The sequence below is a fragment of the Aspergillus candidus genome (genome assembly GCF_002847045.1).
Source record: "Aspergillus candidus strain CBS 102.13 unplaced genomic scaffold BDW47scaffold_2, whole genome shotgun sequence".
Taxonomy (NCBI): Eukaryota; Fungi; Ascomycota; class Eurotiomycetes; order Eurotiales; family Aspergillaceae; genus Aspergillus; species Aspergillus candidus.
In genome coordinates this window covers 662648-683702 of record NW_020194007.1, presented here as the reverse complement: position 1 = coordinate 683702, position 21055 = coordinate 662648, and the positions used below count along the sequence as shown (strand labels likewise).

General features: G+C 52.3%; 7 protein-coding genes across 7 annotated transcripts; 3 read left to right on the top strand and 4 right to left on the bottom strand.

Annotated features, from left to right (window-relative positions):
- Positions 1–2330: 2330 nt before the first annotated feature.
- Positions 2331–4374, bottom strand: BDW47DRAFT_98202 (elongation of very long chain fatty acids protein). Its single transcript, XM_024820591.1, has 3 exons — positions 3479–4374; positions 3133–3415; positions 2331–3080 (listed from the first exon to the last, which is right to left on the bottom strand). Exons 1-3 carry the CDS (start codon positions 3887–3889, stop codon positions 2725–2727), a joined length of 1050 nt encoding a protein of 349 aa, XP_024676294.1. The 5' UTR covers positions 3890–4374; the 3' UTR covers positions 2331–2724.
- Positions 4375–5733: 1359 nt separating this feature from the next.
- On the top strand, positions 5734–6586 carry BDW47DRAFT_122050 (cytochrome c oxidase subunit VI; the record flags this gene model as incomplete). The annotated part of the gene is made up of 4 exons (XM_024815761.1): positions 5734–5927; positions 6097–6142; positions 6276–6393; positions 6468–6586. 4 exons carry the CDS (start codon positions 5734–5736, stop codon positions 6584–6586), a joined length of 477 nt encoding a protein of 158 aa, XP_024676293.1.
- A 325-nt stretch (positions 6587–6911) lies between these two features.
- Positions 6912–8777, bottom strand: BDW47DRAFT_98195 (glycosyltransferase family 15 protein). Its single transcript, XM_024820590.1, has 4 exons — positions 8581–8777; positions 8225–8488; positions 7549–8167; positions 6912–7494 (listed from the first exon to the last, which is right to left on the bottom strand). Exons 1-4 carry the CDS (start codon positions 8720–8722, stop codon positions 7338–7340), a joined length of 1182 nt encoding a protein of 393 aa, XP_024676292.1. The 5' UTR covers positions 8723–8777; the 3' UTR covers positions 6912–7337.
- Positions 8778–8940: 163 nt separating this feature from the next.
- BDW47DRAFT_98194 (putative gamma-tubulin complex component GCP5) lies at positions 8941–11899 on the top strand. The gene is made up of 2 exons (XM_024820589.1): positions 8941–9144; positions 9222–11899. The coding sequence occupies exons 1-2, from the start codon at positions 9073–9075 to the stop codon at positions 11808–11810; spliced, it is 2661 nt and encodes an 886-aa protein (XP_024676291.1). The 5' UTR covers positions 8941–9072; the 3' UTR covers positions 11811–11899.
- A 201-nt stretch (positions 11900–12100) lies between these two features.
- On the bottom strand, positions 12101–12507 carry BDW47DRAFT_98192 (uncharacterized protein). The gene has a single exon (XM_024820588.1). It carries the CDS (start codon positions 12437–12439, stop codon positions 12269–12271), a length of 171 nt encoding a protein of 56 aa, XP_024676290.1. The 5' UTR covers positions 12440–12507; the 3' UTR covers positions 12101–12268.
- Positions 12472–16794, bottom strand: BDW47DRAFT_98191 (phosphoribosylformylglycinamidine synthase). The gene has a single exon (XM_024820587.1). The coding sequence runs from the start codon at positions 16602–16604 to the stop codon at positions 12522–12524; it is 4083 nt and encodes a 1360-aa protein (XP_024676289.1). The 5' UTR covers positions 16605–16794; the 3' UTR covers positions 12472–12521.
- Positions 16795–18799: 2005 nt separating this feature from the next.
- BDW47DRAFT_98189 (MFS transporter) lies at positions 18800–20980 on the top strand. The gene is made up of 3 exons (XM_024820586.1): positions 18800–19336; positions 19400–20006; positions 20067–20980. Exons 1-3 carry the CDS (start codon positions 18901–18903, stop codon positions 20653–20655), a joined length of 1632 nt encoding a protein of 543 aa, XP_024676288.1. The 5' UTR covers positions 18800–18900; the 3' UTR covers positions 20656–20980.
- Positions 20981–21055: the final 75 nt, after the last annotated feature.

Sequence of the window (21055 nt, the reverse complement as noted above, 5' to 3'; positions counted from 1 at the left end):
TGATAGTGGTACGGGCCCTTTCCCTTATTGACTATTCCCTAGTGCATAGTAATATATCGGATATACTGCTTGATTGAGCAAAGTGGTTCCAGCTAGGGAGAACGTGCCGGTCAGAGATAGTCGACTGGATAAACGTCGATAGTGACGAAGTTTCTTCCAAGTCATACGCACGTACAGGGTTATCCTCAGCTGACTTTATCCAACTTGGAAAGCGAAGCTAGAACACACTCCAACACTAGCCTAGCACAAAGAACGGCCCGTTTCAACTCTGAGCGACACAATCCTGATCAAAGCCCTACCCCTGCCAAAGTATAAACACTTTCACCAGATGACGACAATAGGAAAAACAAACCAGCTTACCTGAGTCCAGAATCTCGATTTAACACCAGCTAGTTCTAAGCGTCCGGCGCCGGCAGTTTCCAAGTCGACCAAGCTAACACGGTTGAATCCTCCCAGAGCAGGGAATGGGTTCCTGTGCACATGCCGAACAAGGTACCGTGTTAGTGCTTTGCTAGTTGGGTCTGGAACTGTTGTCTTGGTACGTGGCATGAAGAGATGCAGAATGGCTCGCTTAGGGACTCCCTGGTCTGGGTGTGTCTTGGGTATTGTCCTGGTAGTTGGGTAGTGTTGCTTGGATGCTACTGTAGTTAGGTGTGGATATTATACATCTGATTGGTTGTGTAGTTTGATTTGCTATGAATGTTAGACTTGATATAATCTATGGACACCTATCTGGTAGATAGCAGATAATTCAATGAGAGTAGAAAGATAGTGTATACACTGATATCAAGATTCACATGTTATACAGACAATAAGAGTCTGCACTATATCACTCAAAACACCCATTATGACAATCATCATGACTATCATGGCTATCAAGGCTATCACCATGACAATCCCAGTCTAATGACAAGGACTAAAGCATTCATTGACATCAAGAACTCACATGTCAAGTATATACACTATCCTCATGAAACAACACTTCAATCCCCCTCCCCACTATCTTCCAGCTCCTGGTAGGTACTAAGTAGGTAAGTACGGAGTAATCACTACAGTTCTCAAAGAACCAAACAATCAACAACGATAACCTCAGCCAAGTAAGTCCTAGCCACTAATCAATCGGCCCCGTAATCAAGACAATCCCCTCCTCAACCCCACCACATCAAACACCCAAGCATCCTACAAAAGAAGCTACCACACAAAACTCGAAGAAACGAGAGGAAACTAAGAACAAAATCTCCGAAAGTCCCTCCCCAACCCCCGGCCGAAACAATCCCCCGCAGCACCGGGTGTTTCGTCCACCCGTCGATCGCTATTAGTCGCCTACCTATCCGGTCACGGCTTGCTCGATTGGGGGGTGGATTTGGATTATCGGCCTAATTGAGCTACTCTGTTTCTCTTTTTTACCAGTAGTCATTAATTAGTTAGGTACCTGGGTCTGTGTGCAATGTATCATCGTCAGTGTTAGCTTCCATCGTGGTGGGTGGGTGGATGGGTTGTGGGAATACTGTAGGTGCCACATGGTTGTCTGGGCTTTGCGGTCCACTTCTTTTTTTTTTTTTTTTTTTCTTTTCTTTTCTTTTGCTATGATGAGTTCTATTTCCTCCACAGCTCCGCAGGAATTTAGAAAGTACAGTATGAAACGTGAATAGTTCAGCTAGAGCGAGGGAAGGATGAATGTGGTGCGGGGTGGTGGTTTGGATGGATTTGAATGGAATGGCTGGTCTCTTTCAGGGTTCTCTTTCTTTTTCCTTCTTTGTTTTTTTTTCCGTTTGTTCATGGTTCCTCTAGATTGAAGAATGACATATATAGACAGTGTCTAACATTAAAACTAAACCACCAAGCTAAAATGTACTCTCTTGCTGCGTGCTATCTCTTTTACCATAGTCGGAGACAGTGAGTGAGTCCTAGGAGATCCATAATTGATCATGAACATATGGACCTAATTCTCTCTTCCTTCTCTTTCCGCTTTGATCACTCTACTAGGTTGGTTATCATGACTATTAGAAACATGTAGACTCATTGTCAGGATAATGCAGAGGGAGTTGGCTTGTAAGTGATGCGAATCCCCAGGATATACCTACCTGTACCTGGTCGAGTGCACTTCTGCAAGATAAAATAGACGAGGTATATAGGAGGTAGTAAGCCATACAATACACTATGTTCTACTACATCTATCAAGCAACCAAAACAACTGCAAAATCCATGTAATCACTTCTATATACATCAACAGGTGATACCGATACACCCCCCGTAATTATTTAACATTTACCTGCCATAGCGATAAACTCCGCCATAAAGATCAATAAAGTATAAGAATAAAGAAAAAAAAAAAAAAAAAATGAATAGAAAAAGGAAACAAGAAGGAAAAGCCCGCAGCCGCCACCGCATACTCGGGGAAAACCAAATCTAGAATACATTGGAGGCGAGGACGCCTCAGAAGCAAATCTCCCGTAGAGCCCTCGTATGCGGACGGCATGCATCGGCTGGCCACAAACGCGACCAGTATCATAATGGTCATTCATTAAATGATAATATAATACTTGAACCCAAAATGGCCAGATGCAAAAAAATTGTCTAATGGTTCATCACACCCGGGACAAAGCCAAACGCCGGTGGTCGAACGGAATGTGTGGAATAGGGAAGGTGGTTGAACTGCTGTTGCAGATCGGTCGGATGGCCCTCTCGCGAGATCCATCCGTGGGTAGGCCACGCGCACAGCATTTAAGCCTTGCGCGAGCGAGTGACGGGCCCGTTGGACCGTCCGGTCGACACGGCGGATCCGTTGGACGGGACAGTGCCGTTGGCGGAAGCAGCCTGCGCGCCCGGAGCCGTGGCGACCTCGAACTTGGCCATGTCGATGACAGCCTGGCGGCCAGTGTTGCGACGGGGACGGCCAGCCTTGGACTTGGTCTTGTTGTAGGTGGCGATGTAGAACGAGATGAACAGGAACAGGTAGGAGCTAAGGATGCCCATGCCGGCGAAGGCGGCGAACTCCTCTCCGGCGCAAACACCCATGTTGGGCAGCTCGGGGAAGTAGGACGAGGTGAAGTAGGTGTAGGACGCAAAGTACACGAAGCCTGCACGAATCAGCATGTGACGGTGGTGGTGGCGCGCCAGGGGTTTACCTACCAAGATCGATGACGAACTGGATGATCTGGAGACGGGTGATCCATTCCTTCCAGGTGATACGGATGCCGCGGGCACTCTGGAAGTAGTACCAGTACATGACGACGTGAACCAGCAGGTTGATGTCGATCACCACCCACTGCACCGCGGTCAAGCCGATCAGCTGGGTATAGCACAGAAGAGCGGTGGCACCGTGGTGGTAGGTGTGGAGGAAGGTCAAGGGCTTCTTCTTGAGGAACAGGAAGACGGTATCGAGCAATTCGAGGTATTTGGTCAGGTAGTTCAGCTGTTCTGCGTTAGTCTCGTTTCCCGGTCGGTTTGCCCGTCGGTTTCAGAGCGGCGGACTTACATAGTAGAGAACGATCAGGGGCTGAGTCCAACCACCGTTGTGGTCACAGATGGCGAAGAAAATGCCATGGTTCCAGATGGTGGGGACCAACTGCTCGATGAACAGAGCCAGAAGCGTTGCGCTGATGGCGGTCAGGTAGAAGTTGTGGATCATGAACAGCAGGTTCAGCTTGAAGGGCTCGCGGTTCTTCATGAGCGCGCGACCACCGAAGATGATGACATAGTAGGCCACCAGCCCGATCACCGTCTCCTTGATGGTTGACATGGGAGTCACACCGGCCTTGAAATCGAACTCGCTGGCGGGATAACCGACGACCATCTCGAACGCCTTGTCGAAGATAGGCCATAGGTGAATGCCAAACGGCCGATCAATTGTCGGCCGCGGCACATTCTTGAGGAATTCCAAATCCATGACGAATCGCCAACCCAAAATCACTCAGATCCAATATACAACGCTCAACGAACGAGCGATGTTGGTGCGGTTGACCGGTGAGGGGGGGGACTTTTTTTTGGATCGCGGGTCGCAAGAGAAGGAGTGACGTGGAGAAGAAGCCAATTCCAAAGAGAAGAGACCCCAAAGAAAAAAGTAGAAAGGGCGAAAGAGAATGAAAGGAAAAGAAAGAGAAGGAGAAAGGAAAGGGAGAGAAAAGGGAAAGGAAACTGCGAACAGTGGAGAGAGTGAGAGACGTGAGAAAAGGACAGAAGGGAGAAAGAAGAGAAGAAAACAGTTTAAAATGGAGTTCAGCGTTCCACCGGTTCCGTTCCGTCAAGTTCAGGAGAGAAAAGTAACGCCTCGGCCTGCAGAAAAAGGGGGAAAATCTGAAAATCCCTTAGTAAGCAGTCGATCCGCAACACTAAGTAGCCTGGGTAGCCTGGGAGTGGGAAGGTACCTCAAGATACTACCTGTACAAACTGTAGATGTCAACTCTGGTCAGGATCTTTTGATCCATCATCTCCAGTCTCAGAGACTTTATATGCAAGTTGTTCAATTCCTACTTCCGACGTGAGGGGTCGACCCTACACTTTTACCCATGAAACAGAAGTATATCCCTCGTCACATGCATCCCTCCTCGACCTGCAGGTACAATCAAGGACATGGGTGGATTGATGCTCGGGACATCAACACCAACCTCGAAGATCTGCCAGGATGAGTTCCTTTCGACTGGATTATCTTCACATGCACGGACTACCCCGGATCGAAGAAGCGGGGAAGACAATGGCGACTGACTCCAGATCCATCTAGACTACCGATATGGATAGAGTACAGAGAGAGAATCCAGTATCTTCGCAATAGGTGACTTGAATGACGTACCTGATGACACACTCCGGTGTTTCCAAGGTGGTACTTTAAAACCTCGATCCTCGGACGATGGAGCCCAAACACGGCTTTCAGTTTGGTGTTTCATACTCCCGCTGTTTAAGCATTTTGGGTGGTTACAAATATATATCGAAGGTCTCTACGGGCCACACGTAGGACGATAAACCACCAATTGAGTACAACGTTCATCGTACAAGATACAGACGTAAATTCGAACACTGTCCCAAGCAGACAAGCTAAACTTAACATTGACTGGATATTCCCAACGCCACCACATCCTAAGAACTCCAATCATACCGATGGCGATTATTGGCTGTACTGGGAAATCATGGAAGTTATTAAGTTCACTCACACCACGTCTCAAATCAGGTGCAGGGTTCCTGTGTCACAGCTGCAAAACAAGGGTATTATCCCGAATACCGAGGATCGAGGGGTCCTGATACTCCGTACCTGGTGATGAGTATGTACTCTGTACTCCGTACTGGTGTAGATCCCCCCCATGAGGATTCAGGATGCAGCGGCCTGAGGCATAATTCCATGACCGGCATGATAGACGGCCCGAGAGACTCCCCAGCCAATCAGCAGCCGGGTCAGTCTGACACCGCATGGACCAATCAGCAGCGGCAGATAGCAATCACCACTCATGCCTCAGGCATACATAACTAGCGGCCTCGGGCAAGCACGGGAGCGGCCAGCGAAAACAGGCACTGAGGCATCGAATCTCGATGACGGGCTGACCGGGTACCCGCCTGAGGCATCAAACCACCGACCTCACACCACCCGCAAAATCCTACTCTGTCTTAGTGCCAAAGCCCGGCTTGGTCAACTTGCCCTTCTCTGACTTCAAACCTCATCCACATCTCCAAGTCCTGAGTCCCTCTTTTCTCCCCCCCCCTCTCTCCCTCCCTCCCCCTCCACACTCTCAATTCTCGACAACCATGTCGTCTCTTTCCATCTTCCGTGTCGCTTCCCGCGCCGTCCGCCCTGCCGGCTTTTTCAAAGCTCCCCAAGTGCCCCGGTCCCGGTTGCAGGCTCCCATCGCTCTGCCCATCAGCCGGCCCTGCTTCAGCACCTCCAGCAAGCTCCGCTCCGGCCACCACGAGGACGAGACCTTCGAGGAGTTCTCTTCCCGGTAGGTCTCCCCCATTTTCGCTTGCCATTGGGTTCGATCGATCATCGCCGAACACCCTCCTCTTCCGAGGCTATATGACCTAGGGGTCGGGATCGGATTAGATTGCCGTATCCTTTCTCCCCGATAAATTCGCCCGGGGGATTAATCCGCTGATCCCAATGGTCACTAGGTTCGAGAAGGAATTCGACACCGTCCAGGATGTCTTCGAGCTCCAGGTAAGTTGCGCACAATTGGTTCTCCGATCGTGCCTAGCACCGCAATCGGCAAACGCGACGAGACAATTTGATATATATATATATCCCCACCTCGGAATATGTCATCCCGCTAATACGTCTCCTCTTCTAACAGCGTAACCTGAACAACTGCTTCGCTTACGATCTCGTCCCCTCCGTGGAGGTCCTCACCGCTGCCCTCAAGGCCGCCCGCCGGGTCAACGACTACCCTACCGCCGTCCGCGTCTTCGAGGGTGCGCATTCCCCAGTCTCTTTGATCTCTGCTTGATCGAAGCTGTTTCACTAACCGTTGACCACCAAATAATAGGTATCAAAGCCAAGGTCGAGACCCCCGAACAGTACAAGCAATACCTCGAGAGCCTGGAAGGTCTCCGCCAGGAGCTGGGCGTTGCTCTCCGCGAGGAGCTCTACCCCGATGAGCAGTAAATGCGCTCATTCCACTGCCATCATAGTAGCCTGTGATTTTTTTTGGAGGGGGAACAAGAATAACAAGCATGTACAACGCTCTGTTACTTGATCCCTAGGTGGTTGTGTTTTTTGTATCGGTCCGTTGTCTGTTTTTCCCGTCGATTTTGAGAAAAAAAAAAGAGATAGGAAAGAAGAATAGCTGTATACATACTCTCTATTTTTTTTATTATTTTTTTTTATCATTATTATATCGATTTGTTAGAATGCAGGTGTGTTGTTAGCTTTGTTGCTTTGCCTACCTATTCTTTATTACAATTGTTTCTGTTCAGTAGTTGTAGTACCCCAATAACAAAACCGAAGAGTAAATTAGACATATCAAAGACAAAAGAACAGAACCCAAAAAATATAAAATATAGATACAGTAAGAAACGGCCGGCTGGGATTCCTTCAAGGAGCATCAAACGGCCGACACATACCTAGCTGAAGATAATAAAACAAAGAAAGAGAATAGAATGGATGGGGTGAAGGGAAAAGAAGAAAGCCACATCCCATAACGCCGCCGAACAAGGTTGGATATTGTATGAACAGATAGGTAGAATTTTGCCGTAAACCAGAATGGAAAAAATGGAAAGGAAAAGAAGAAGGCAAGGCATTTCCTGTCGCTTTTTGAGGGTGATTTATCACTAGGCTTTCGGTATGCAATGATAGGGACGAGGATAACGATGCTTTTGCAAGGAAGTGAAATTTGGCGACTTCTTGATCAACAGGTCTAGTGCGTCCCGACATGCTTGAAGTAGCTAGGACGGCAGTCCTCCTTGGCCAGGAAGGGCTCGCCGGCGTAGAACTGGCCCGCGGTGCAGCCAGAGCACTTGGGCGAGTTGGGGCAGTTGTAGTAGGGAATGTGGTTATAACCAATGTCCCGGAACCTGTGCAAAAACCAGTGAGCAAGGGAACTACATCTCGAGGAACGATCTACCTACCAGTGGACCTTGGCCGCATCGGCAAACAGCCCTATACCGATCGAATGCACGGGAGCGTCGCCCCACCGCTCGTAGAAGAAGCCACCGGAACGGTCGAGATGATCGAAGTAGGCGGTGTACTGATCGCCGCGGAAGAAGTCCATGTCTCCGATTTCGAAGTTGGACCAGAAGTGGCAGGTGGAATACCCATTGGCATCTTTGGTGTGGTCGGGACGGAGCTGGTCGTCCGTCAACCACGCCATCATGTTGTTATCGGAGACGTAGGAGGGGTTCGCGGCGATGAATTTCTTGGTTTCGGGCCACAGCGACGGCATACTCTGGGGAGCGTCGAACAGGTTGATGGTGAATCCGTAGGTGATGTTGCGATCCTCCACGAAGCGGAACACATCGTAATCGACGTCGCAGAAGAACTTGACGTTGGGCTCAACGCGCCAGTAGTAACGGTATTTCTCGAGAGCGGGGTGCTTGTAGAACATGCCGCTGTTCCACCGGCACATCTGGTGATACGAAACCTTGCCGCTGTACTGGATGTTCTTCTCCTTCAGCATCTCGGCTGATTCGTGAAAGAGATCCATGTTGATCCAACTGGGGACGTCCCAGTGCTCCTTGGGAACCTCCTCTGCATTGTGTCAGATCGAATCCAAAAACCCATATCATGATTCGAATGACGACGTACCGTATTGGCACTTGGCCTTGGTGACAGCCTGCGTGCGCTTCTTGAAGTCCTCCGTAAACGGCTTGTCGTTGAAAAAGATCCAGGGGTAGTTGAACTTGGAATTCCACGTCCGCTCGAGATCTTCCATCGTCGGGATCAGCTCATCAATCTCCTCGTTTCGGACGAGCATGATCAGCGCTGCGTTGGTGCGCGCGGAGTTGGGGCTGTCGGGGGCATAGTCGTGGTCTTCGGCTCGCCACAGTTCACCTTCAGGTTCTCCGGTCCCTAAATAAAAAGTGTATCAGTAAAAGACTCCAACGAAAGACCTCGACAGCAGTGAAGTCATCGCAAGCAGTAGGAATCCAGTCGATACTCACGGGCTAACAGTGGATCGGACTTCAAGCCTCCGACATTGTCCCCCTTGGACAACTCCGGTTCCTTGTTGAGTTGGAAGATCATAAACAGAACGAGAACGATGCATGCTGCACCCAGCATGCGAATGGGTCTAGCGACGGCCATGATGGCTTGCCAGAGCAAAGAGAACGGCGAAATAAAGGGGAGGTTGTGAGTGGGGAAGAAGGGAAAGAGACAGAAGGCAATAATAATAATAATCAATGAGGCCGATTGTTATCAGGCAGTCCAGACCGCCCAAATCCGGACTAGTGACGGATCTCTCCCTTATGATTCCCACGCTTGTCTTGTCTCTCCTCCTTGCTCCGTCACGGCCGCGTCATCCCGTCGGAAAAGAAACAGAAAAAGGGGAAAAAAAAGAAGAGGAAAAGGGAAGAAGTCCTTGATATGGGGCCTCGTTACACGGATCGCCTCTTCTTCGTTTTCGTTGGCTCAGACTTCTTACAGTTGCCCCCAGAATGGCCGTAGTTGCCAGTGTGGGCACGCTAACGGAGGAGCTAATCACCACTGTCGCGAAACCTGATCGAATTGTATGTATTTTGACTTTCCCTCTCAGACAATTGGTATCGACCTATTTCTTGAAACGATCCTGGCTAATAGGTGGAAGAATGACCCTCGTTTCAAGTCCCTCAAACGTCGGGCAGAGGCTACCCTTAGGTCCAACGCCTATCCCCGCACCGACCAATTCGCTGTCGCAAAACAACTCGAGGGTCTGCAGGAAAAGTTTCAGGTTCTCGACAAGGATGACTTGGCGGATGCTCTACGATTGCGCCTGGTAGAGCTGGAGGAGCACCGCAGCTCGTGGTTTCCGGAAATCCTCTCTTTACTCTTGCAGCTTGCGGATCGTCCTGCGCAGTACTCGAGTGTCGATCGCCTGGAGAAAGTCGCGCCGAAACCGGAAGCTAAGGGTCTCTCCTGGTCTGATATAGATCCCGCCGGCACTGCATACTGCGACGACGATATATGGGAAAGCGTAGATTACGGCGCGGGCTCGTCCGAGGATGATCTAACGTCCTTATCTAGCGACAGCGACGAACCGCGCACTCGACCCCAAAGTTCGGTGGCTCCTGACGAGGACTATGTGATCTCTGAGGATGTTTTCTCGTCCGGGGAGGACGAAGATCTTGTTGCTTCTATCAAGAGTGCGCAATTTTGGAGAGAAGAGAAGCACACCGACGGTCTCCAGCAGGATGGAATCTCGTCGCGTGTGATCACAGAGCTTCAAATGGTACGAGAGACCATTTCAATGCTGCAAGGGCTACCTACGTCCCTGTTTTGGCGCTTGGACGATAGCATTGAGGTGGATCGCAGGTACACATTGGCTCATCTGTCCAACGGTGTCCTGGTGGCGTTGTTGCGGGAGCTGTGCTCGATTGGTGCCAAGATCGACATCCTCAGGCGGTTTTCTCAAACGCCGCAGAGCATCGCGTACATGCAGACGTTTCATCGGCGTATTGACACTATTTTGCGTGAGTTCGATGCTTACCTCTCGCGCATCGAATCACGGTACTTGTCGCGAAACCTCGAAGTCACCGTTAGTTTGTTGCAACTGTGCCAAGACGTCCGTCAGGAATCCAAGCTTCTTCTCCTGCTGGCAGAGGTTGTTTCTCAATGCCGAAGCGGATCTAACGAGCCCATAAAATGTCTCGATCTACTGTATGACAAGGTCTGTGGGCTGCAGGCCGCTGGTGATGATGTCGAATTCTTGTCTCTAGCAGAGCTTTTCTTTGCATGCTTTGAAACTTATGCACGCCCCGTCCGTTTATGGATGGAGGCGGGCCTCTTAGAAGACTCAGCGGACAAGTCGTTTTTTATACACAGAAGTCATTCCGATCGCGACCTACGCACGCTGTGGCAAGACTGGTACACGCTGGACGATGCATCAGGACTAGTAAATGCACCGAAATTCATCCACCCGCTCGTTCACAAGATATTCATCACAGGGAAAAGCGTGGTCTTCCTGCGTCACCTCAACGTATACGACGGCGACCAGGGAACCCCGAGAAAGACATCGCTCGCTCTCGAAGACGTCTTTTCTGATAGTCAATCAGCTCGCTACCTCCCATTCTACATGCTGTTTGAGTCTGCATTTGGGAAGATAGTTGACCAGAACCACTCCCTGACGTCGGCGTTACTGCGCCAGGAGCTCGACCAACGATGCGGATTGTGGGTGTCTCTTCGGGCGCTGGAATGTATCTACTTCGGCCGCGACATGAGCGTATTCAGTCCGATCGATAACAAAATCTTCGACCTGATCGACCGCGGCAAAGGCGCCTGGAGGGACCGATATCTCCTCACAGATGTGGCTCAGAGCGCCCTCAGCGCATTGCCATTCATCGAACCTTCACGACTCATCGTCCGCACCAACGAAGTCCACTCTCCCCGCGGAAACCAAGCCAGCAGCAGCCGATCCGTCAGTATGCTCGACATGATAGCTTTCGACTACGTCCTCCCCTGGCCCATCGCAAACATCATCACAAAACCAGCCATCCTGCGCTACCAGCGGATCGCCATCTTCCTAATGCAGATCCGTCGTGCAAAACACACCATCGTCCAACAATACTCCCAGCACGCAGCCGACAGGACCGTCCAGGACAACGCCCACTCCCTGAGCTACGCACTCCACCACAACATGCTCTGGTTCCTCAACACCCTCTACAGCCACTTCACCGACTTCGTCATCTCCACCTCCACTCTTGCCCTCCAGAAATCCCTCTCCGCCGCCGAAGACGTCACCGCCATGATCGACGCCCACAACGCCTACCTCTCCTCCCTCGAAGCCCAGCTTCTCCTCTCCACGAACCTCGCCCCACTACTCCAGGCTACAACCTCCCTCCTCGACCTCTCCATCAGCTTCGCAAACCTCCAATCCACCCGCCACAGCTCATCCAGCAAACCAGCCCGCCAAACAAAGCCACACAGCACCGAAGATGACGACACTTCAGACGAATTCGAATCCGAATCCGACGAGGACGAATCCGACGACGACGCCGAAATCGCAAACAACCGCCGAACCGCCCTCCACGACACACTCTACGACCAGCGTCTCAGAGACACAAAGGACCAATTCCACCGTCTCGTCGGCTTCCTCGCTGCCGGACTGAAGGGCATCGGCCGCGTCGACGGCCAGCTTTCTTGGGAGATGTTGGCTGAAAAGTTGGATTGGAGGCGGGAGGCGCGGTCTGCGGTGGTATAAGATACCTACCTATCTTTCTGGATTTGGTCTGTGATATGTATGGTGATAATGATATTGATAATTGATTAACGAAGATTAATGAATGAATTGATAGTGCAGGCTGTTTTTCCAATGTATTATTAGTACAATACCATATTGGGTTTGATTGACTTGCGTCAAGTATATCTTGTATGTAGACCCTTAAAAGTTATCCTTGTTTAATACCTACACCGAGACACTTATGTTCCTGTATCTCTCTAAGGAAAATTTGAACACGCATCAGTAGAGAAAGAGACAAAGAGAGAAAGAGATAAACATGCACTATTCCATTTTGTAGCCTAAGCTATGTAAAGTAAAGATATCAATCAATCAATCAATCAATCATCATGCCAACCATATCATCCTGAGTCGTGAGCGAAAAAAAAGCTAGAAATAAGAGTAAAAAGAGTAAAGAAAAGTAAAGAAACAAAAACCATGTATCACACGTCTTCCACCCTCTGTTTCCCCCAAGGAAAAAAGCATATACATAAAGAGACAACAGATACTATTAAATTTGATGAACAAATAAAATAAAATAAATAAATAAACATATGAAGATATGAAGATATTCTGCGAGGTGCCATTCTAACATAGGTAGTGAGGACAGCCATTGATTTTTTTTTTTGAGCTTTTGAAGACCTAATTTTTTTTTTTTTTTTTTGTGTTTCTTGTTTCTTTTGTGGGAAAAACTTCCTAACCAACCCATCTTCTCGCGCTGAAGAACACACGGCCCCAAGGTCCGATATCTCCCCACTCTTCAGCCTTGGCAGGCAGCCAGCTGGCGATGCCGTTCATGACGGTACGCTCAGGGTGGGGCATGATGGCCAGGACGCGGCCGTCCTCGTTGCGGATACCGGCGATACCCTCGGGGCTACCGTTGGGGTTGAAGGGGTACTTGACGGTGGGCTTGAGGGAGGCGTTGTCGACGTACTGAACGGGGGCGAGGCCCTGGCGGACGAACGACTGGGGCGTCACGTCGGAGCTAGGCGCGAACGAGGCGCGGCCTTCGCCGTGGGCGACGGCGATCGGGAGAGAAGACCCGTGCATGCCGTGCAGGAAGACGCTGGGACGCGACGGGTCCGGATCGGTGATGCGGACAAGAGCGACTCGGCCTTCGTATTGCTCGCTCGCGTTGCGCTCGAAGCTGGGCCAGTGCTGCGCGCCGGGGATGAGGGCCTTCAGGCGCGAGAGGAACTGGCAGCCGTTGCAGACGCCGAGGGCGAAGGTGTCTGCGCGCTCGAAGAAGGTCTTGAATTCGGTGCGCGTGTTCTCGTGCAGCAGGACGGACTTGGCCCAGCCTTGGCCGGCGCCGAGGACGTCGCCGTAGGAGAAACCGCCGCAGGCGGCCAGGCCGACGAAGCTGGAGAGGGAGACGCGGCCGGCGATGATGTCTGTCATGTGGACGTCGACGGCGGAGAAGCCGGCTGTGTTGAAGGCGAAGGCCATCTCGGCTTGGCTGTTCACGCCTTGCTCGCGCAGGATGGCTACGCGGGGCTTGTTGCTGAAGGGCGAGTACTGGCTCAGGCTGGTCATGATGGGAAGGGCCCGGTCCTTGGGGTCGAACGTCGGGTTCCAGGACAGACCGGGGTCGGCGTCGTCGAGGATGCTGGCGAACTCCTGGTCGGCGCAGGCGGCGTTGTCGCGCATCTTTTGCATTTGGTGCGACGTGGTGGCCCAGGTCTGTTGCAGGTTGGCGCGGCCGTTGCGGTACACCAGGGTGTGGCCCTGGTAGATGGCGAGATTCTGCTTGTGTTTCTCCGAGACGCGACCGATCTTGTGGATGAGGCCGGCGGGGGGACCGCAGGTAGCGAAGCAAGAGCGGAACTGGATCTCGTGCTCCTTACGGACCTGGAACACGGCGCCCAGTTCCTCGTTAAAGAGCGTCTCGACAAGGCTCTTGGTGTCAGTGCTGCCACAGATGTTGTCGAGCATGACCTCGACGCCGCAGCGACCGGCAAACATCATCTCGGCGAGGGTGGTGAAGAGACCACCGTCCGATCGGTCGTGGTAGGCCAGAACGATGCCCGCGTCTTGCAGCTGCTGAGTGGCGTCGAAGTAATCACGGAAGATGTCAACATCGCGGACGTCGGGGCACTCGTCGCCCACCTGGTTGAAGACCTGCGCGAGTGCAGAGCCACCAAGGGTCTTTCGGCCGAACGAGAGATCAACGAACATGAGAACGGTGTCGCCCACTTCCTCCGGGCGGCGGAGCGCCGGGGTCCAGGTCTTGCGGTAGTTGCCGACGGGGGCAAACGAAGTGATGACCAGCGACATGGGCGCGGTGACCTCCTTGGCCTGCTTGGCTTCGTCCGTCCACTTCATCTTCATCGACATGGAGTCCTTCCCAACCGGGATACTGATACCCAACTTGGGGCACAGGTCCATACCGATAGCCTCCGCAGCCTCGTAGATGGCAGCGCCCTCTCCGGGGTGGCTGCTGGCGGACATCCAGTTCGCCGACAGTTTCACATGCTCCAGGCGGTCAACCAGGTCCGCGGCGGCGAGGTTCATGAGCGACTCCGCAACAGCCATCCGCGCGGAAGCACCTGGAGAGATCAGCGCAAGGGTGGGCTTCTCACCCATCGCCATAGCCTCGCCCGTCTTCACGCCCTGAAGCAGTGCAGTGGCCGTGACGGCGACATCTGCCACCGGAGTCTGCCAGCGGCCAACCATTTGGTCACGCGCGGTGAGACCACCGACCGTCCGGTCTCCAATGGTGATGAGGAAGGACTTGGAGCCCACGGCGGGGAGCGACAGGACTCTCTTGGCGGCCTCGCCGAGGAGCTCCAGGTGGTTGGGGGCCACAGAGGGCAGGTAGGTAGTGAGACTCGCGTCGACAGCGGGCAACTTCAATTTGCGGGAGTCCACAACCCTGGTCATCTTGGGCGGCTTGCCGAAGAGAACCGACAAAGGCAGGTCGATGGGCTTGGGGTACTCGCTGGATTCCCGATCCATAAGGATCAGCTTCTTGTCTTCCTCGGACGTGCCGCCACCGCGGCCAACGACCGAGAAGCCGCAGCGCTCACGGTGGGCAATGGCGGTGAACTTGTTCATGCTGTCCTCTCCGACGGCCATGACATAACGCTCTTGCGCCTCGCAGCACCATATTTGCATGGGGCTCATGCTACGGTCGGCGCTGTCAATTTCCCGGAGCTCGAAAGTGGCACCGAGACCCGAGTCGTGGATCAATTCGGGAAGGGCGTTCGAAAGGCCACCAGCGCCAACGTCGTGGATAAACTTGATCGGGTTGTTATCCCCCATGGCGACACATGCGTTGATGACTTCCTGAGCTCGGCGCTGGACCTCAGCGTTGCCTCTCTGCACACTGGCAAAGTCCAGATCGGCGGAGCCCTCTCCGGAGGTAATACTGGATGCGGCACCACCGCCCAACCCAATCAGCATGGCCGGACCACCCAGGACAACAAGGAAGGCACCAGGCTTGACCGTCTCCGGCGTCTTGATGGCATGCTGGGGACGAACCGTCCCGACACCACCTGCGATCATGATGGGCTTGTGGTATCCGCGGAGCTCCTTCTCGCCTTTACCGACATCGATCTCAGTCAGCAACGTACGGAAGTATCCCGAAATGCAAGGGCGCCCAAACTCGTTGTTATAGGCGGCACTGCCGATGGGGGCCTCCAACATGATGTCCAGAGCGCTCGCAATGTGACTGGGGCGGCCGACATCCAACTCCCAGGGCTGTCTCAAGCCCGGGATCAGAAGATCGGAGACACAGTAGCCCGACAGGCCGGCTTTGGGCCTGGAGCCCCGACCCACGGCTCCTTCATCACGAATCTCACCACCCGAGCCGGTAGCAGCACCAGGATACGGCGAAACGGCGGTCGGATGGTTGTGGGTTTCGACCTTGGCCAAGAAGTGAACGATCTCCTTGACGTGGTTCCACTCGCCGGTGAAGGGGTGGGGGGACCAGAAGGCGGCCGGAGCGCCCTCCAGGACCGCAGCGTTGTCACTGTAGGCGCTAACGGTGTGTTCGGGATGTTTCTTGTGGGTGTTGCGGATCATGGCAAACAGGCTGTTGGGCATTTGCTTGCCATCAATGACCCACGAAGCGTTGAACTGCTTGTGACGGCAGTGTTCCGAGTTCACCTGGGCAAACATGAACAGCTCGACGTCGGTCGGGTCGCGAGCGAGCGGACCGTTGGGACCATAAGCCTCGGCCAGGTAGTCGATCTCCGACTCCTCCAAGGCCAAACCAAGCCGTTTGTTCGCTTCCTGCAGGACCTCCTTCGGGGACTTGTCGGAGCCAGAGATGGGGATCGTCTCGAGAGGGAGAGGGCTATGCTCGGAAAACATCAAATGCAAATCCGGCTCCTCCTGGCTGATGATCTGCGTCATGCGATCATGCAGGACATCCTGGTATCCGGGCTTGTATGATTCGGCGTCGGTGCGGAGAATGGAGATCTTGATACCCCGCTCGATGCGTTTCACATCTTTGCGGAGCCCGCACACATGGGAGATGGCGGTCGCTTGGGAGCTCCACGGGGAGATGGTACCGGTGCGAGGGAAAACATAGAAATCATCGTGCGGACCATCGGCGTCGCTGAACGACGCGGGGATGTCGGTGATATCACCATAGTGCAGGAGCTGCTCCAAGACGCCCTGTTGAGCAGCTTCTAAGGGCTGGGCGGCATGCACATAGTGGACCCACTGGGCGCGCACATCCTGTGCCCCAACACTGGCGGCAATTGCGTGTCCACGAGAATGAGAGAAGGCGACCGATCCGGGGATGGTCACGTAGTTGGAGGATGATGCCATGACGAAGGCACGACTCGACCCGTTGGAGGAGGGGAGGGGACGGGTATGAGTTTCAGATCAAGGATAGCTAAATCCTGGACACTTGAGGAATAACCGATTGGAGGGGATGTAGACCTCCAACAAAGCCGTACGCTCAGCAGTTGGAATGGAGCACGGCGGACAAGACGATGAGCTTGCTCGTCCGGTGACGATGTGAGATGAAAATCCGGGACGTTTTTTTGGATACCTGAGTCATTCTAACCCCGCGCTAGTCCTCTTCCGGCTTATCGGTTCATCTTATCTGTCACGTGCGAGAAAAAACGGAAGAACTGAAGTTCCGCCATTCTGATGCCTCAGGATTCAGCGGTAGTTTCTCGACTGCACTGGTGTACATAGTGTCGACAACCTGTAAAAACCATGTATGTATACCTCTCTACGTACGGTAGTGTTTGGCATCCAATGCTACGAATTCACGGTCTAGATCTCATTCGACCGACAAGCCAGCAATGACAGTCCCAAAGTGGGTCTGAAGATCCAAGATGAAACCGTTTTCTCTGCATCGTCGTGACCCGGGCACGAACTGTGCGGGTCGAAAGTATTTGTTATGAGAGCAAGGAGGTGGTATATCAAAAGTCCTAGGTGTATCCAACGGTGAACATTATCGACCAACGGAACGGGTGGCTGAGGGATTACCCGAGAAGGTAATATGCTCCGATATTTGCCATCGCCAGAGATCGGAGAACAATAACCTAGTCGGTTTCATAAGTACGGAATGCTCCGGTGGTATCTATGGAATGCACGATTGCCATCATCTCGGTTGCCAACGGAACCCTCCAAGGGCCATATTTCCCTTATGTGGGCGATACCGGTCTGGAGTCACTCCCCGTGGTCGCCACAGCCAGTTTCTGGCAATTGTGATGGTTGTCCACCACTAGGCAACAGGATAGTCAGTATTCACACAGGATGTGGTGGCCCTGCTGATATCACAGATGATATCAGGTGCCTGATAACATCTACTAGTTTGTAGGGCCTGAGGTCCTAGTAACTCGTAGTATACGGAGCATATGGCATTGGCCATTCTATAGTTTATGGCGTGACAGACCAACAGTTGCTGATCTTGGTTCCATTTCCCATGGCACGGACATTGCAAACCAGAACGCAACCCCCCGTGATGGTGAGGTTAGACACATCACTGAGATCGGTGGCTACTGGGTGCCACGGGTGGATAGGTGGCAGGCGCGGCAAAAAGTAGACCGACCTCGAAAGATGTAGTCAACCTCGACCCTAGTTGATAGACTAGTATTCCTGCATGTCGTACCCACTACCCGAAAAAAAAACCACACGGCCACTCCACCATGGCAGCTATAATGGATCCACAACGGCAGCCTAAGCCAGGCAGGATCTGGAATGTGCCCTAGGACTTGTAGACCCAAACGGGTTGCTACCTAGGGGCGAGTCCATGTAGTTCGGAGGACTAATTGATAATGATGGGTAGATATTCACGAATGATAAGCAAGACAAGGGTCCATGGGGACCACAATTGAGGAGTGGATTACTACAAAGAGCAATGGTGACAGTCCTGTTTTCCCTTCAAATATGAAATTATATAGACCAGAGATCCACAGTTGATGAGGGAAATTTCTTCCAATTGGTAAGGGTCCAGAAAATGGAACCCTCTTTAATAGAATACTATTGCGTTTTTTTCTTTCCCCCCCCCACCATGATCACAAGCAAAGCAACAAAAAAAGGGGTGGGGGGGTTTGCCATTGAGACGCCTATTCGCCTTCTTCTCCCTCAGACCCGGTGTAGAGGGTTAGAGCAGGTACGGAACAGAATCTTCGAGCACCTAATCCAGCACCGAACCAAGATATGCCACCTCGAATGTAAAGGCTTTCAATCTGGGTTGTTCCAGAAACCAGATTCGAGAGTACTACACAAAACATTGAAGAAGGAGAATGGTGGACCAACGAGGGATGGAATGGGTAAGGATCCCGGGCCCGGGCGCTCGGGAGATATCGCCAGATCCAGTTAGAGAGACCATCCCGATCGGGAAACCGAATCGTATCCGACCCAAAACCGCCCGGCCGATTGCCGAGTTGGGTATCTCGATAAACGGTAACTTTGAAGATTGAACCCTGTAAGCATCATCCTAAAGGTTAAAAATTTATTTTGATCGGTCCACTCTTCCCGTTCTAATTCTGGGAACATTCAAAGATGTCAATCTATAAGTACCCCGTCTCCCCTGCCCACCGGCCTTCAAATGTTTTCCTTTACCTCCCCATCCCTTTAGCATCTATCTGTATCCACCTTGTCCAAGATGCACGAACCACAAAATCAAAATTACGACCTCTCTTCGGAGGTCACCCGGACCATGACCATGGGCTCCATTGCCAACGACCAGGTCGACCCAACTGATCTTCCGTTGCGCCAAGTTACCGACAATGCCAACCTGGAAGAGTACGTGACGGAGACCGCGGCGGGTGAGATCATCAAGCCCGTCAAGTCTACCGTCACGGGGCAGATGGAGGATTGGAAGCTGGTCACCTTCAAGATCGACGACCCCGAGAACCCGAAGAACTGGTCCAAAGCGTTCAAATGGTACTGCACCATGATCGTGTCCTTTACCTGTTTCGTTGTCGCCTTTACCAGCAGTGTGATCACGGCCGATATCGAAGGCCCCGCCAAGGAATTTGGCGTGTCGCGTGAAGTGAGTCTGGTCGTGGTCACCGTGTTCGTCATTGGTTTCGGTGTTGGTAAGTGGTCCACAAACCCAGTTCCTTTAATCATTTGAGATCGTCAAAAGCTGACTTGTCCAGGCCCCATGGCATTCGCCCCCGCATCAGAAATGTTTGGTCGCCGACCCGTTTACGCTCTCACTCTTTTACTGGCCGTTGTCTTCATCATCCCCTGCGCCGTCGCCAAGAACATCGGAACTCTGATCGTCTGCCGTGCGATCGACGGTATCGCCTTTAGTGCGCCCATGACGCTGGTCGGTGGCACGCTTGCCGATCTGTGGAAGAACGAGGAACGTGGTGTTCCCATGGCTGCTTTCTCCGCCAGTCCTTTCATTGGTCCCGCCATTGGTCCCCTTGTCGGTGGCTACCTCGCGGATGGCACGGGTGACTGGAGGTGGCTGTACTGGATCCAGCTGATCCTCGGATTCTGCGCCTGGGTTCTGATCACTTTCACCGTGCCGGAAACCTATGCCCCTACCCTTCTGAAGAAGAGAGCCCAGAAGTTGCGCAAGACCGAGAACGACGAGAAGTACGTGACCGAGACCGAGCTGGATCCCCGTCCGATGGGCGAGAAGCTGCGCATCTTCCTCTTCCGCCCCTTCCAGCTTCTCTTCCTGGAGCCCATTGTGCTGTTCATCGCCATCTACATGTCGGTCCTGTACGGTCTGCTGTACATGTTCTTCGTTGCGTAAGTCCATAATCCCCTATGACGTAATTGGGATCGTCCTCCTAACAATCGTCCGTCTAGTTACCCTATCGTTTTTGAAGAAGGCAAGGGATGGAGCGCTGGATCTACTGGTCTGATGTTCATTCCTCTCGCTATCGGTGTCCTGCTCAGTGCGGCTTGCGCCCCCCTGGTGAACAAGCATTACCTGTCTCTCTATGCGAAGAACGGTGGCCGGCAACCCCCCGCCGAGAGCCGTCTGATTCCCATGATGCTCTCGTGCTGGCTGATCCCGATCGGTCTGTTCATCTTCGCCTGGACCTCGTACCCCCGTATCCACTGGTTCGGCCCCGCCATCGGTGGTTTCCCCGTCGGCTTTGGCTTCATCTTCCTGTACAACTCGGCCAATAACTACCTGGTCGACACCTACCAGCACCAAGCCGCCTCCGCCTTGGCAGCCAAGACCTTCCTGCGTTCGATGTGGGGTGCCAGCACGGTGCTGTTCACCGAACAGATGTATCATCGTCTGGGTTACGAGTGGGCGAGCACGCTGCTGGCCTTCCTGGGTCTGGCTTGCTGCTTGATTCCCTTCGTCTTCTACTTTAAGGGAGAGTCTATCCGCCGCTATTCCAAATACGCCTTCGTCCCCGACGAAGAGCATGGCAAGTTCTAAACTTGAAACAAAACAAAAATTATCACGGGTTGCTCGGATCTGGATCACTTGTGTTTGATCCATCTTCACATTCCCGTCTGACCCTTTTACGGACCTAATTATTGAAATACCCCCATGCATTGTCTTGATATCCCCATCCTCCCGCTCGGCGTGGTTTGCTTTGAGATTGGTTGATGCATTTACGCGGCATTTGAAAAAGTTTGGGAGTTTCCACTAGCGTTTTTGATTTCTATCTTTTCCCTTTTTCTAATTAAAGAATACCTTAATATGTTGCAAGACGTGTGTATATATAGTTGTCTATAAATCCATAGATAAGTTGTTAGCACTGTGTCCAAGTATCTCCTGTATGACCATCATAAGTCTCGTCAAAAATAGATTGAGTAATATTGACCGAAATTCC